Consider the following 16,861-nt stretch of genomic DNA (forward strand, 5'->3'; position numbering starts at 1 on the left):
GTCCCGATCAGGTTTCAGACATAACAGGATATATCATTCTATCATCCTTTCCCCTCAAAAAAAGAAGAAAAATCCATGGCGGCTGTCCATGTTAGAAAGAGAGGATAGCAGCGGGATATTGCATCCAGGTGGAACAATGAGCAATAGATGTATCAAGTATCAAAGCGATGGAGGCTGGACCTGTGTGTGTGAGTGTGTGCACTTGGGGACTGATCTCCTAGAGAACAAAGTGGAGCATACACACACAGGCGACCCCACAGCTCAATCCAGTGGAAATATGTTCATTACAAGGCAATTACTGACACTTAGACCCTCTCTCTCTGAAGTGTATGTGTGAGGTGGCCACTGACCGCTGATGCTAAGTGACCTTATGTTCCTCTGATTGTGTGTGTGTGTGTGTGTGTGTGTGTGTGTGTGTGTGTGTGTGTGTGTGTGTGTGTGTGTGTGTGTGTGTGTGTGTGTGTGTGTGTGTGTGTGTGTGTGTGTCCGTCGGTTTGCAGGTGCAGGATGTACAGCTTTATGGGTGGAGGCTTGTTCTGCGCGGGTGTGGGGAACATCCTCCTGATCGTTTCCACGGCAACCGATTATTGGATGCAGTATCGGCAGTCCAGCAACTACATGCACCAGGGCCTGTGGCGCTACTGCATGCCGGGAAAATGCTTCCCACACAGCGACAGCATTGGTAAGTGTCGCCTATAGCCGAGGAAGGGCTCATGTAGGTTAAAAACAGGAACCATTTAATTGGCTGAGTTACTCCCACCTGGTGGAGCTAAATATTCTACTTTTTTAAGAAAGGCTATTTGCATATGATAATTTTAATTATGTTTTCTGTACAATTGTGGGCTAGTCATTTCTTTATCCTTACTTGAAAACGTCTGGAAAGATAGCTAGCAGACAAGCTTGACATGGACATGGTTATAGCTATTATTTTCTCTGGCTTATTTGAATTTGGAGGTCTTGCTGGGCTAAATCCCAGTAGCTTCAATGTTTTATTTAATGTCTCTCTTTTCCACATATCACAGTTTACGCTGTGAATTACACCCATAATGTGTAGCCTGTAGGTATGTAACGATTCACTCAACTCACGATTCGATACAATTCACGATTCTGGGTTCACGATACAATTTTCTCACAATTTTTTTTATACAGAATAAGATTAGAGACAATCTATGACTGAAATTTCAAAAGGGTATAACTGCAAAAGACAAACTATGCAAATAATAGGCATGAGTTGGTGCAGGTCCATTGGCAATGTCCCTGCATCTATATCTAGTGGATATAGTGCTGTGGAGACCTGGCGTTGCATGGTAGGTTGTTACAATAAAAGATGTAGTTCAAGATGTTACCGTCTGTTACCTAACGACTCTTTAAGCTAACTGAAGCTAATAAAACAAACATTGGCCTTGGCTGTGCGTCAGCGCACCTCCCCATCCCTCGTCCGCTATTATTATGTATACTCTGCTCTCCTCTCTGCAGCGCGCGCACAGGTGACAGGCCATCCAACAAGCAAAGGAGATTACATCAGCATCGTGATTCATTTCTCATCTCATCGATTTAAATCTTAACAGAAAAAAATATTTTTAACTGCCTATGCATCGTTATATCCCTAGTAGCCTGCGTACTGTAAAAAAAACAGTATGGTATTTTCTTGAAGATAAAGCATTTATATGGTAGAAGAACTACAGTATGTTGGCTCCTTTTCACTGAGTTTTAACTCAATCCAGAAAAGCAGTTGTGAAGGTGAGACACTGCAAGTGAACATGATTATATTTTTAAATTACTACATACGAAGACGAAATTAAACAACTCAAGTATGTGTGTGAAACGATATTGATTATTCACTTAATAAAACCTGAGTAAGATATTGTTTACTTCTTTAATATTATTTTTTACGTTCAGTGCAACGAAAACATTCAATATGCCTAGCATTTTTCCCCCATTAACTATTGCAATAGAAAAACAAAACAGGTAAGTAGGCCTTCCCTTTGAGTGTTTTTCCTGGCACAAAATATAGTGGTTGTGCGTTTGTGGAGAATGTTTTTGGATTGGTAATTTTCACAACATTTAAATTTCATGCTAATTATTAACCATAATTTCAGATAATTCAGGCTAATCAATTAGGTTTTTAACAACTTGAGAAAATTACAAAATGCATAGTTCAGTAAGTATATTTTATTTAAATGTGTTCAAGTGGTTCTTTAAATACAATACAACAAAAATAAAAATATACTTATTTACAGTTAAAGTGACTAAATGTGAACTATCCCTTTAAAACAGCAAAGTTGTTTTGTGTGTGTGATTTTAAAACAGTTCACTAGATACAAATGAAAACTTTAAACGTCACAACATCAGTACTCATACACTCCTTGTAATACACATCCAAAGCCAAAGGTCTCTCCTTCAGTCTGTTGTACAGCAGTGTCTTCACCCTGTCAAGAGATAAAAGACTTACACAATTCCTGCATTAAAATTATATTCATATACGTGAATAATCCTGGGGAGAAATTAATTAATGCAAGCACTAGATAAGCTGCCAAAAGACCGCTGAAGCTCCTTCCTCGTTGTGTCTGAACCAGATGAATTTTTACAGCCATTGCGGGTCAAACCACTGGCTCTGTGTTTATTAGAACTGGGAAGATGAATGAAATGGTGATGTTATAATCACGTAAAATTCGGCTTTCCTCTAATACACGCTTAAAGCTGCAGTTGAGAGTTTTTTTACTGTAATATTTGGCAAAACTGTCATAATAGCCATTCAGCTAGGCTATATGTAGGTGAAGTGGTCTGAAAATATTTTTTTATCACTTAGCTCCCCCCTGCCTCTGTGTGCTGCCCCCCAAAATTGCCACCGCTCATGTTAATTTTGACCAATCAGAGCGAGGTCAGATTCTCCGTTCTTATTGGCTGTGGGACCTTGGCAACGACGTTGATGCGTCAGTTGCGTGAGCGATTCACGACCCTAGCAGTCTGACAATAGCCTACTGTTTGGTACAAGGCTACTACAGCGGACAGGAAGGAGCAATGTCTTCACAAACGAACCCTCAATTTACCATTCCCAGGATACTAACAACTAACACCGCTAAGACAGCAAAAAAACGAGGAAAGACGAATGTTGAAAAGTTAACTGCTGAAAGGGAGACGGAGAGAGCTTGAAAAAAAGTACACCGGCCATGTCTTCTTGCCCTATCACATCAAGACCTCTCCGACCGCGACCTCGTCCCCTTCCTCTGCCTGCCGCTGGCCCCATAATAGCCCTCGTCCTGTCAGTGTTGCCAACTCAAAGCGATTTTGTCGCTATATTTAGTGACTTTTCAGCCCCCCTGGCGACTTTTTTTTCTTCAAAACAGCGACAAGCGACAAATCTAGCTTTTTTTTCTGGTGTTATTGGTGACTTTTTTCGCCAAAGCAAGTATCATCTCTTCTCAACGAGCAGCGGGAGCACTGACACGCAGCCCGCTCCTCGCGCAGCAGCCCCGAGCTGAGAGGTGTATCTCCTGCTCTGACCGCAGCTGGGAGGGGCTGCTGCGCGAGGACCGGGCCGTCTGTCAGTGCTCTGTGACGGGGGACGGGCCAGGAGGCTCCCGCTGCTCGTTGAGAAGCGTTAAAAGTGATATTTGCTTCGGCGAAAAAGTCACCAATTACACCAGAAAAAAAGCTAGATTTGTCGCCTGTCGCTGTTTTGAAAAAAAAGTCGCCAGGGGGGCTGAAAAGTAGCTAAATATAGCGACAAAATCGCTAAGTTGGCAACACTGCCCGAGCAGCCCCTCCCAGCTGCGGTCAGAGCAGGAGCAGATAGTAGGAGATACACACACACCTCTCCGCTCTGTTACAATTAGTTTGCTATCTTGCCTGGCTGTTACAGCTACTTTTGTTAGGCCTACCAGCACACTTACAATGATTTTAAGCTAACATACATGGTATGTCTGTGATTAAAATGTATGCTCAATATGTACGTATGTAGTTATCATTACTAATGTTTAATCACCTCGGAATCGGACATGGTGTTTGTCTCCTGTCAATGTAACTGAATTCACATGAACGCGCGTAGCTGTCGTTCAGAGGGAGGAGCTACAGCAGGTAGAGCGTTGGGAAAACAGCCGTTGGGATCCCAACGGCTGAAATTATCAACTGCAGCTTTAATTACACTGTAGCTGAATCAAGTATTCCTCGCCTTGACTCCTCCTCGTCATACCCTGCACTCAGGTCCTCTCTGCTAACGGCCCATTACTTGAGACTGAGCAGCAATACTTTTTCAGACAGGATACATAAACCAAATCACAGAATCTCGTCTGTAAGATGCATTATTAGTTTTGCCGTGCATTGCATCAGGCTGAATAACGCCCATTACTGTGATATAGAAGCGTAAATCATGTCGTAAGCGATAGTTAACTTAATTAAAAGTCTAGATTAATGATCGACTGCCCTCCTCGCAAACTTCTTTTAATTAATAACTGATTGTACGAGCCATACATGCAATAGCCTACTGTTTGCAATTACACTGATAGGATGCAATGCTAATTTAGGCAACCCCTTTAAGAAATGCAAAAGAAACAATATTCACCTGCTCAGGTATCAGGGCATCGCCTGACACATGCATCTTCTTGGAGGAGGAAATGTCATCAAGAAATGTATGGATAAAGTAAAGATTAGACTTTTCTTCCTTTGCTTCTATTCTGGGACAGCGTCGCACTGAACATCTACGGTCACTGTATGTTAATAAGAAAATGTGGTGAAGTAGTGGAATGATTATAGAATGTTAGTTTTTGTCGACATTGATTTTATTCCAAGTGGTGGCGGCCTGGACATCGGCGGTGGCAGCAGCCTCCAAAATGAATATGCAGGAAAAACCTTTTTAAATCTGACTCAGTTTTAACACTTTTTATATCACAAAATAAAGGAAATTACAGGGAATTACCCTTTTAATAGGTCGCACTCAAAAATAACACATTGCCATGTCAAGACGACAAGCAAATGCCTGTAGCCCTAATGACACTAAATAAATAATTTGCATATCAATGGACTAGCATACTTAAGTGCAATAAACATGAAATTGTGGGCCTACTCAGAAAATAAAATGCAAGTTGGCAATAAACCCGAAGTTGAAGGCCTGATAGCAGCTTGATAGTGAGGAGTGTTTTACCTGAATTGTCAGTAGTATCTTCACTTAGTGCACCGAGCAAGACACTGGTCGATGACTCAAGAATCGAAGAGTCCGATGTCACTCTTATGTCCGAAGTCGGCTCACACTCTCAGTCCCAGTGGCGCCAACACGAAAACTCCCTTGCTTAAGGGGATGGTAAAGTAAAAAAGTCCATTCTTGTCCCAAACGCAATGATGAAAGGAAACGTTTGGTTTCCCTCTGTTCCCGTACATTTTAGTTCCCTTGTGCGATGTTTGGTAGGGCTCATGGACATATAAGAGGTAGGGCTCCTTGCAGTTCTCAATGTCCATGACTGAAGTGTTTGCCAGGATGCTAACTGCCAGCTAAGCAGCAAACTAGCACCTTTGATATTAGCTCTCAATACGCTTTATGAACTTCAACACTTTTCTAGCAATACAACATAGCCTACTTCTCCCAACTGAGTACGGCTGCTCAGCTGACAGGGAATGTCCGTGCTTGGCTTATTTTGGTGGCCACATTCGGCGAAACACACACTCTCCAAACAGTCTCAGTCCTCCTGACTCCAAGCCTGCTCCGGCGGCTTTACTCGGCTTTTATAAGTCCCGCCCCCTTAACCAATCATATATTTAGAAAGTGAGGTCTCGATAAACTGACCAATCTGGGGGAGATAAATAAAACCCACACAGGTTAGTTTGTCATGCCACGAAGTTTCAAATTAACTATGCTACAATGTATGTTCTTAAAGTGACAGACCTGTCGAAATAGTGTTACCTGAAAAAACTAACTTTGAGAGCATACCCTCTATCAAAGTATAGAGTTTTATTTGTTCATCTTTTTTCACAAACATATTAGTTTCCAACGTATTTACAGAACAGATTTTGGAAACAGCCTTCTTTCATTATAGCCTATAGCAGGGGTTTTCAAAGTGTGAGAGAGTGAGCCCCCCCTCAGAGAACACATTTCTAAATCTCTGTGTGTTTTGAAAGATATTTTAATTATTTTACAAATTGAAACATATTTTTGAAACACCCCGCGCCCCCCCACCGTTTGAAAACCACTGGCCTATAGCAGTGATTTTCAACCAGTGTGCTGCGGCACACTTTTACATCTACAAAATCCTGGGGCACACCACCAACCAAAATGACACAAAATTACACTCTAACACAGCACACATAATACATATACCGTATTGGTCCGAATATAAGACGACCCTGATTATAAGACGACCCCCCGTTTTTCAAAACTCATATTTGGAAAAAATATTTGAAGACCAGATCTTGTTTTTAAAAGGAAATTAATTTTATTTATTAAAATAATTTACGAAAATAAAAACGCATTGAATAAAACACTTTTCTTCATTGCAAATGAACAGTAGTACAAATAGACCGAACTCTGATGTGTTTACCTCAGACTTTATTCCTCTGCCCCGCTGTGATCGCTCTCGCTGTCATCTCTCTTATGCTCTGGTTCGGTTGTGGCATTGCGGGTAATCCTAGCTCCTGTCCTCGGCACCTGAGACGCAACATTTATTTAATGCTCATAGTTATTTACATAGCCGCCTAGTGCTGAAATGAAAGTTTCAACTCACGGCGCCCAGGGGGGCGCCGTAAGTTGTCGGGGGGGGGGGGCGCGGGTGGCCTTGATTTTCAACTGACCAAGCGAGCGCGATGTGTGTGGTTGTGTATGGTCATTACTGCGCGAAAGGCCGCGATTTGCAGTAAATAAACGTCCACATGTGTCTCCAAGTGTCTCTGTATGCTATTTAAAAAGAAATCAAGCAAGTACACTAATAATAACATTAATTAAGTATAGGTTATCGCATCACAGAAGGCATATTGGCCTATAATAATAAAAAAGCACCACCTTAACTATGTTTACAGTTTAAACATTGTTTGAATGAAATGCAAACCTCAGTTAATCATTTGCTCTTGTTTCTCTGTCCTGAGATTCACACAGACTGAGCAGTTTTGTTTAAATGTTACAAATTGAGCTAATAAACTGAACTTACATGTTTTTATTAAGTTGCTGCAGAAGTTATCTCAGCTAATTTTGTAATCTAACATATAATTTGATAATAAGGTGATTGTATGCAGAATGCTCATGCCAGAAACTCATACAGTGGTTTTATACAGATACATAAATAAACAGTATTTCAATTTAGGGGGGGCGCGAACAAATTTCTGTCCCCTAGGGGGGGCATGACAGAAAATAATTGAGAACCACTGTGGTAGCCTATCAAAGAAGACGTGTTATGGAAGCAAAATAGACAAAAATCATTAAATTAAATTTAAAAGTGCTTGAAAAACTATGTCTTTGCCAGTCGTGTCTCGCCTCAAATAGCCTATCCTCCCAAAGATTTGCTTTTTGTTCGCGGAAAAGTAATAAGGTTGTTTTTTTTTCTCTAAGATGCACACTATTGTCCATGTGATTGGCTTGTTAACAGAACAGTCACATGTCAGATGTCATTGGCCTCTTTTGACATGCATTGACCAACCCACCAGTGACTCCTATTGACCTTTGACCTTGTCCACAGCCCACTTAGACGCCACCCGCGCCCTCATGATCCTCTCTCTTTTGGCCTGCTTCATTGGCATCATCATCGGCATCATGGCCTTCATCCATTACTCCTCCTTCGACAGGTTTGACAAAACCTTTGCTGCAGGCATATTGTTTTTCATCTCATGTAAGTTCAACTCCATTGTCCTTGTTCTTTGTTGCTCTGATGCTAAGCTGAAATTTGCATTTGATTTGTATCTTAAAGCTGGGGTATGTGATTTCTGATTGGTCAAAGTTAACATGAGCTGTACACTTTGACCAATCAGAGCGAGGCTCCAATTCTCTGTTCTTATTGACTGTTGGGACTGTCCATTCACTTTGGCATGACGTTGTTGGTGTAGAGCGTGTCAGGGAGGGACCAAAGGGGAGGGACCAATGAGAACAAGTGGAGCGGTTGAGGTATTTGGATTCGAATCTCTATCCCAACTGCCATTTTCTCCCCAAATCCTCCTCCCCAGCTTTAATGGAATGTAACCACATAAGATTCTAAGAGGCCTACAGCAGATTTTTGAAAAACATAAAAATAATAATGAATACCTTATTAATGATTCCACTGGCAGGGCAATGTCATAACAAAGCACAGTTATGTTTATAAAAGTTTTTTTTTAACTCTTTTTGCCAAATGGAATACTGTTTTTTAAAGGTAGAGTCAGCAATTCTGGAAACCACTTGTTGTCAATGTTTACTCAAGATCTGCTACCTGTCCGTACAGTGTGTGCACAGGGGGAACAAAATTGGGTATCAATAAACCCAGCCTAGACTCTGAAAACTGGTATGTTAACAAAGGGGGGCCATAGCTAGCAACATGGCTGTTTACAGAGCCTTGGCTGTTTAATGACACTGGATTCTTCTCCGCGCACAGCAAAGTAATTTTGACAGCAAGCATTCTCCAGAATAACTGACTCCACCTTTTAGTAGGCTAATTTAATTATGTGCTCTTCTGTAACCACTTCTTCATTTTCATTTATTTCCTGCAGGCTTTTTAGTGTTTCTAGCGATGTCAGTGTACACTGGTGTGACTATTAACTACTATGGGAAGCGCTATGGAAACTGGAGGTTCTCCTGGTCCTATATCATTGGTTGGGTGTCAGTGGTGCTCACCTTTTTTTCAGGTAAGCATGCAACACAACAAAGAAAATGTTTTCATCATTGGGTTTCTTCTCTTGTCACAAAATGTGCCATTAAATTCCATCATCTGTGAGTATATTCCACTCATGGTGTGTTCACTCTGAAATTCAGTGAAGTTTAGCGGTTATTGTTTTGTTTTTTTGCTAAATGTTAACGTCTTTTCAAGCTATAACCTTGAATGAGTTCCAGGAACAATTGATGCACTCACTGAATAGCTAAAAACACCTGTTTTATGAAGTCATGGCTAGAAACAGGCTCAAAATACTCAAAATACTTATATGTATGACTGTTTGTGAACAATATCAGATCAAATGTAATATATCACATGAAATAATAATCACCTCTACCTATGGTCACACCTAGTACCTGCATACCCAGTTAATGGCATTCATACTGTATGTACTATAGGTGGAATGTAACTAAATACATTTTCTCTAGTACTGCACTTTAGTACAAGTTTGAGGCACTTGTACTTGTCCTATATTGTACTTTTTACTCCACCATAGTACAGTATGTGATAAATTAAGTTACCAGTTACTTTACTAATTAAGATTTTTGCACACTAGACAAATGAAGAGTTTAAAATATAGAATACTACACAACACTGTATAGGCCTACAAGCACATATGAAAGATTAGTTGATTTTTAGATATAACTTTCTATTGACTATTTTGATAATGGTCATTGTACGCAAATATACCAAAAATGTCATGGTTACAGCTTTTCTTAAAAAGGATGCATGAGTAGGCCTAATAATAATCTCGTAAAGTAGAACAGCATGTCTGCTTTGAGTACATTCACTTTCAATACTTGAAGTACATTTTCATGATTGTACTTACATAAGGTAACGTTTTCAATGCATGACTTTTACTTGTATTAGAGTAATTTTACAGTTTGGTATCCGTACTGTTATTCAAGTGAAGGATGTGAATACTTCTTTAATCACTGAGGGTAGTATTAGTGTTGTATTACACAATACAACAACTCCCTCCCTGAGCACAAACAGGCCAAACATACATGAGTTAAGCCGAGCAGCTGGATCAATGATGTGACATTATCAGTAAGTGATGCTTGTAGTAAGTGCTCATCGCTGAATCCCCCAGCATGCTGTGCACTACCTGCTGTTCAGCAGGCTTTTCACTATACTGAATGTGAAAATGGTTTGGAAAGAAACGGTATCCATATACTGAAAAAATACTATGAGTTTGTACTGTTAAACCCTGACAGAAAATATCAGCAAAATTACTTATAGAGTTACTCATAATTAACTAAAGGACCTTAAGCAGACTCTGCAATGTTTGTATTCCTGTTTAGTTTGGTTTTATATAGGCTATATATATATATATATAATCCGGCCACATATAAGTGTCTATTCTGTATAGATTACTGTAACGTTTTTTCAACAAAGTAGAGGGCCTTCATGCGTCCTAATCAGTTAGGTTGGTACCTCAGTCAATACTGCTGCACCACAGACTCACGTGACAATATCATCGACGAAAATGGAAGCAAATTCAGCATTTCGATTTTATTTAATGAAAATTGTTTCGTTAAAACCCACTGAAAGCCCATAAATGAATTTTAACAAAAGCTCCCACGTTCCCAACAAGAATCACTAAATCACACACACAAGGTTTATCCTTGTATCCAAAGTACATTTCATGAATTCATTTTAAATTGCATGTAGGCTAAGTTCTAACACAGACCTGATCTCTCTTCGATTTCAGGTATATTCTATTTGTGTGCTTATCGGATGCATGAATGCCCCAGGAGCGGTAACTCTCATTAGAAGACCGGAAGCGTCATCCAGAGAGACGAGACGTGGATTCTGATCGTGAGAGCTGCACCGACGATGGATGGAACATGAACGACAAAAAAACATCAAGTTTCAAATGATTTCAATAAAATATGACTCTTCATTTTCATCTACATACACTGTGCATAGCCTATATTCCATTCAATTGATTTGCGTAATTTCATAATCTGCTATTGATGTGCCCATTAGAGGCTGACCAGCGGGCTTTTTGTCACCATAGTGATCCATTCGGGCTCACCGCACTGTTTCATAATGCTGCTGAGTCTCCAGAATCATAGCGAGTTATTCATCTGTCCCACAAAATCCACTGTATGCTTGAAAAAAAAAAACATGAAACGTAGATTTGCAACAACAAAAAAGTATAAATAAATAAATAAATAAATAAATAAATAAATAAATAAATAAATAAATAAATAAATAAATAAATAAATAAATAAATAAATAAATAAATAAATAAATAAATAAATAAATAAATATAGACAATAATAATTAATAAGTCACTATAGGGTAATAATAAATTAAGACTGAATGCATATTTCAATAAATTATCCTAATTGTAACGTTTTTTCCCCATAATGGTTTGTAATGAAGTCTTATTTGATGTCTAGGCCTAATGAAAAAGCATAAGCAAATGTTCCTTTGCATAAAAAAAGAGTCGAAAAAAGGGAATCGAGTCAAAGCAAAAGACTAATGCTCGTATTGAATCATTCATTCATTATTAGTAATTAAACGTTTTACCTCGCCGTGATGGCCAGTTGGCCTACACACTGAGAGCTGCTTTGAAAACCATAAGCCTAGTATAGGCCTATTAGCCAGTGCACCGTGCAAACCTCTCATCCAAACGCGGCACTTAACGGAGTGACGCACTGCCTGACCGGCTATTTTTTTACTTAATGAAATGGCCACAGAAAGCCGCTTAACCGCGCCTGTGGAACGGCTCCATAAGACGATTTCATCAGCATTTGTTTCATTTACTTTCTAATTTCCCCCTAAAAGCAACTTGTTATCCTGGTGCGCTCAGCCAGGTGCAGTGGGGTTACGTCCATCTGCTCTGACTTTCAAAGAGGTCTTTACTTTGGCTTACATTGAAAGAAAAAAATTGGGTTGTTATCATTTTGACTCCATAAATCTTGTTGTTCTTTTTTGTTTAATTGTTTTCATTTGTCTCCGTTGATTCTTGATGGAAACATTAGTAGCCTATAGATGGCAAAATATCTAATTTAGAATAAGGACGTAATGACATTTTTAAAGATTGTGCACATTTTGCAGCAGTTTTAGTCACGGATGGATGGGAGAATTATCACTGAGTTCTTCTTCAGTCCCCACGATGCCCAAAGATCTTTGATTTGCAACCAACCTACGCTCATTTGCATTGTTTGAGCATAATGTAGAAGAACAACACTTTCTCAGCGCCACTGATTCCCACTGATTCATTTTTGTTCTCCCTCCATCCTGTCCCCCCTCAGCCCGAGGATTACAACTTCCGCTCTAACATCTACCTTAATTGCCTAATAGCATTGCAGCGTGAATTCTGCCTACATTAAGACACTTTCACATTAAGCGGTCTGATTGGAAATGTGATGACAACACCGTATCAACAAATTATAGCGCACCGCTCTCTTTTGGCAATTGGGCACAGGAGCGGCACTTGTACTCTCCCAGATTTTAATACCGACAATTACAGCCAATTTGGGCGAAATTACTAGATGGACCTGCAGCAGAACAATTCTCCTGTGACACTGGTCTAACGTGAAGGAAGAAGTGCGGGAGTTATTCCAAGTGATTTCTTAAGACAATTATAAACATGATGTGGTCGCATGTTAAAGTTTCAAGACGAGTCAATCTAAAGTTTTGTTTAGAAGTCCATCCTCGCCATGGAATGCATGAGAGACATAGACCTAGTGGAACATTTGATATAATGACAATGGCCCATGCATGTATCTCGTATTTTTTCACAGTGATAATTAATTAACGATTATGTTAGACTGCGGTTGAAATAGATGAATGTGTAGATACGCGCAAATAAGCCTATATGCGACTTCCACACCATGTCTACACTTCAACAAAAACACCAAAAAACGACATGACAAACTCACATTATTTGGCTAATGCCATAGACCTAGGCTATACATTGTTCTATATGCCTTTGTTAATGCTCAGATTAACCAAGGATAGGCCTACTATCAAATGCAATAGGCCTATTAAACAGTTTCAAACATTGTGTTTAAGTTACATGTAGGCCTAAGCCTTGGAAGATGGCTCTTTGTTCCTTCCAATAGACCTAATGTAAAACGTCAAAGAAAATGAATCAATTGAATGTTTTCAACCAAACAAGTAGAGTAGCCTAGAGGCTATCTCTCTATTAGCGATATTATGCAGATCTAGGCTATAGAGAAAGCTATAGTAAAAAAAAAAATATATATATATAGGCCTATGTAAGCAATTTATATTTTTAATTATTTTTTATTTACTTTTTTTGGAGGGGGGAGGGGTATGCTAGAGATCATCAGGGCAAAACCATCGTGGTTGCTATGGGCGACCACATAAGCACTGCCTAGATTGATTGTTGGTCGGTCGGATATCCACTTGCCATTCAAATTAAGTGAGACGCGGTCACAGGTGCGCTGCTTGTCTGGAATCGGTTTGCTTTATTTTCAGCGTGCAGCCTCGTCTCAGCCAGTCAGAGCGATGCCCCGCCCCCTACACACCACATCTCCCCTCCGCCCATACGGACCTCTAATTGGCCGATGCACAAATCAATTTTCTCCCAAATCCGCTACCCTCTCTGTGGATAAATCCTTGATGGAAAATGTGTCCTCCCACTGCTACCAATGTGATGCTCCTTCACTGATCATCACTCTCACACAGGACAGTGGGGCTGCATTTGAGCCCGAAGACGTGGCGGGAAGAGGTTTGAAAAGGCAAGGAGAAATAACGCAGCCCAACAAAAAAAAACAAAAAAAACATCATGAGTTTAAACTACGTATCTGTGGCGCCCTCGCAGCGGTCCACGTCGTTCTTCATTGAGGACATCTTATTGCACAAACCCAAGCCGCTGAGAGAAGTCATGCCCTCGCCGTTCTGCAGCTCACTGGCCTCCCGGATGCCCCTCCTGGAGTACGGATACCCGCTGATGCCAACCCCGATCCTGGCGCCTCATCCGCACCATCCTCTGCACAAGCCAGAGCACCACCAGTACTTCTTCACCTCCGGTAAGACTGGGAGGCAATACACAGCACATTCATACTTACTATAGAATGATGCTGCTGAAGTCTCTTAACTCTATGATAAAAATAATAATAATAAGAAAAAAAAAACATTTTTGCCTAGGCCTATTTAAATTGGAAATCCATTCTTAATATTTATTGATTAACACAAGTGACTTTGGGAATTTGCAGTGATAAATCAATCCCCTCGCAGACATAACGGAGGGAAAAGATAACAAAACTCTAATCTCCAACGTTTCAACATTTGTTCAGGATAATTAAGTTATATTTTGCTGTATTCAATTAATTCAAAATTGTTGGAAAATTGACATTAGCCCAGGCTATAGGCTTACTTATCTTAACGTAATTTTTAATCCAACTTTTAAAAAGAAATTAGTCCTGGTTTCGCCTGATAATTCTGTAGTCTAAATATTGAGGCTGACTATAGCCTTATAAACAATCATGTAGGATAGTTATTACTATGACTGTTTAAAGCCTTTATGGGAAGGGCATTGGAAATTAGCAGAAGCAATAGACCTAAATGATGTGATGATGTATGCTGCATTGGAGATGTTTAGTTGTATCAGTCCCTATCAAATCTAAATGAAACGAAATACAATGAGTTGATAGGCTACTGTATAAATCAGAAAAAGCTTATTGACTCCAATACAGTGAACTTAGTTGAGTTGGCTATTTAAAGACTTTTTCTTTTCAGTTTGTGTTTGTTGATCGTCTCTAATGACTATATGTGTGATTATGCCACCTGTTTGTAGGGATGCAGATGCCGGCCTTGTTCCAGCACCACGCAGAGTTGCCAGGCAAACACTGCAGACGGAGGAAGGCGCGCACGGTGTTCTCTGACTCACAGCTGTCCGGACTGGAGAAGCGGTTTGAGGTCCAACGTTATCTGTCCACACCCGAGAGAGTGGAGCTGGCCACGGCGCTCAGTCTGTCCGAGACGCAGGTGTGTAGCCTACACACACACACGCACACGTACACAAACACACGCACACACAAATACACATGCACGCACCTCAAAGCACCGTAAAGTTTAGAGCTGGTTGTATTATGTCTTGGTTCCAACCACAACTCAAGGAAGATTGGCGATCAATCCAGATATTGACATAGGCTCATCATTTAAAAATATAATAAATCACCACATATTTAGATCTATCAATTAGGCTATACAGAGCACAGCAGAGCACGTTAATAGGCCTTTAGGCTAAGAGCAATACATTTTGGCTACACTTGGCTGTTTTATACATTAGGAACTGATATGTGTCAGTCGTATAGGCCTATAAAATCATAGGCTACATTGAGATAGGCCTACTTTCTATGAAATAACTGATATTTCAAAATAATTATAATGGCCTATTAAATAAGCACATTCAATAATAGTAGGCTATAATCTCTATTCTAATTGCATCCGCATTTTCCCATTTAAACTTTTACTATTTTTTACTAGGCCTAGGCTATTGGTAAAAGACAACCTAGGCTATATTTTGTTGTTAAATATGAGATTAAGTAGATAGTGCATACGGACATCAAACATGACCTTTCCGAAACTGTCTCACTTTGCCAATGTTCACCCTATTTAGGACCCAGGATAATGTTTTATAGCCAATACAGAAATGAATATCAATTTCCTTGCATTCTTCCATTTGTAGGTAAAAACGTGGTTTCAGAACCGGCGGATGAAGCACAAGAAGCAGTTGAGGAAAGCGACGGACGACCGGAAGCCTCCCGGAGAGACGGACAGATCCGCGGACAACGGCAGCGAGAGCGACAAGAGCGCGGAGGAACACAAACACGGACTGGACGCGGCGGACGCGTACATGCTGGAGGAAGAGAACGAAGACGATGTGGATATCGAGGACCATGACATTTGCTCACCGGACCATCTACTATAGTAGGGCTGCTGCGGCGATGCCACTTCTAGGCTATAGGCTACACTGTCAATATGTTGTAAATAACAGCGACTTTCTTTCATTTCATAATAATAATAATAATAATAATAATAATAATAATAATAATAATAATAATAATAATAATAATAATAATAATAATAATAATAATAAGGGGTCCATTTATTTTTATTTTGTTGAGAAAAACTTTTTTTTATCTTATCTTTTACAACTGCCTTGTTTCCTCTATGTAGGCTTTAGGCAATGAAAATTCGAGACACAAAATATATAGGGTTATGAGGCCCTATTATTATAAGCCTAATAATATTATTTAAAGCATAGACATTTGTTTTATTTTGAAAGGTCGCATTAATATCCTCTTCATTTACAGGGGGGGACACACGACGACAACTGTAAATGATTCTGAATGGCCCAATGGAATAATAGCTCTTTGCTCTGTAATATTGACGCGTCACCCACGCTGCCCCACATCCTTTGCACTTTTATTCCATATGAAATAGTCTATTCTACTCTTTTTGTTATCTTCTTTTTCAACATGTCCACATTTATATTATATTTCATTTGCAGTTTGTTCATGGTGTTGGAAGTTTTTGTATGTCACGTTTGGATCGAAGACACTGCAGTGCTTCATTGACTGACAACACTTACATTTATTTGTCTGTAAATATATATATACAGTATATAAATAATGAATCGGTTCTCGGCTCTGTTTGTTCCTTTTACTTGAGTTTCTTGTAAAGCCCATTTTCTTTGCTCGTTGGGGGAATAGGCCTATATCTCCATAGTTAACTGATTAAGAATTATTTGCAAAGCGTGAAAAGAACCACATAGATATAGGCTACAGTATAATGACACTGCTGCCAATTTGATTATGGATCAGTGTCCATAATAGAAAATGTGTTTTTTGAGAGAGAGAGCGACTGCCTGTTCATACGGGTTTCCTGCACTGAGCCCGCTGTTCTTTAAACGCAAAGACTGACAGATCAAATCCCTTTCAAATGATAGGCTATTTCTAAATAACTGATGATCCGTTGAGAATGACATTCATATGCCTACATGGGCTACATGTATTAAATATTATAATGTTTAACAAAGGACATTGATTAGTTAG

General features: G+C 39.7%; 2 protein-coding genes across 2 annotated transcripts; both read left to right on the forward strand.

Moving 5' to 3' along the window:
* Positions 1-507: 507 nt before the first annotated feature.
* On the forward strand, positions 508-10,592 carry lim2.1 (lens intrinsic membrane protein 2.1; the record flags this gene model as incomplete). The annotated part of the gene is made up of 4 exons (XM_080041619.1): positions 508-682; positions 7,656-7,805; positions 8,656-8,790; positions 10,531-10,592. The coding sequence occupies 4 exons, from the start codon at positions 508-510 to the stop codon at positions 10,590-10,592; spliced, it is 522 nt and encodes a 173-aa protein (XP_079897745.1).
* Positions 10,593-13,587: 2,995 nt separating this feature from the next.
* Positions 13,588-15,735, forward strand: bsx (brain-specific homeobox; the record flags this gene model as incomplete). The annotated part of the gene is made up of 3 exons (XM_080041753.1): positions 13,588-13,831; positions 14,599-14,789; positions 15,493-15,735. The coding sequence occupies 3 exons, from the start codon at positions 13,588-13,590 to the stop codon at positions 15,733-15,735; spliced, it is 678 nt and encodes a 225-aa protein (XP_079897879.1).
* Positions 15,736-16,861: the final 1,126 nt, after the last annotated feature.

This window comes from Ammodytes marinus (assembly GCF_949987685.1).
Source record: "Ammodytes marinus genome assembly, chromosome: 14".
NCBI lineage: Eukaryota > Metazoa > Chordata > Actinopteri > Uranoscopiformes > Ammodytidae > Ammodytes > Ammodytes marinus.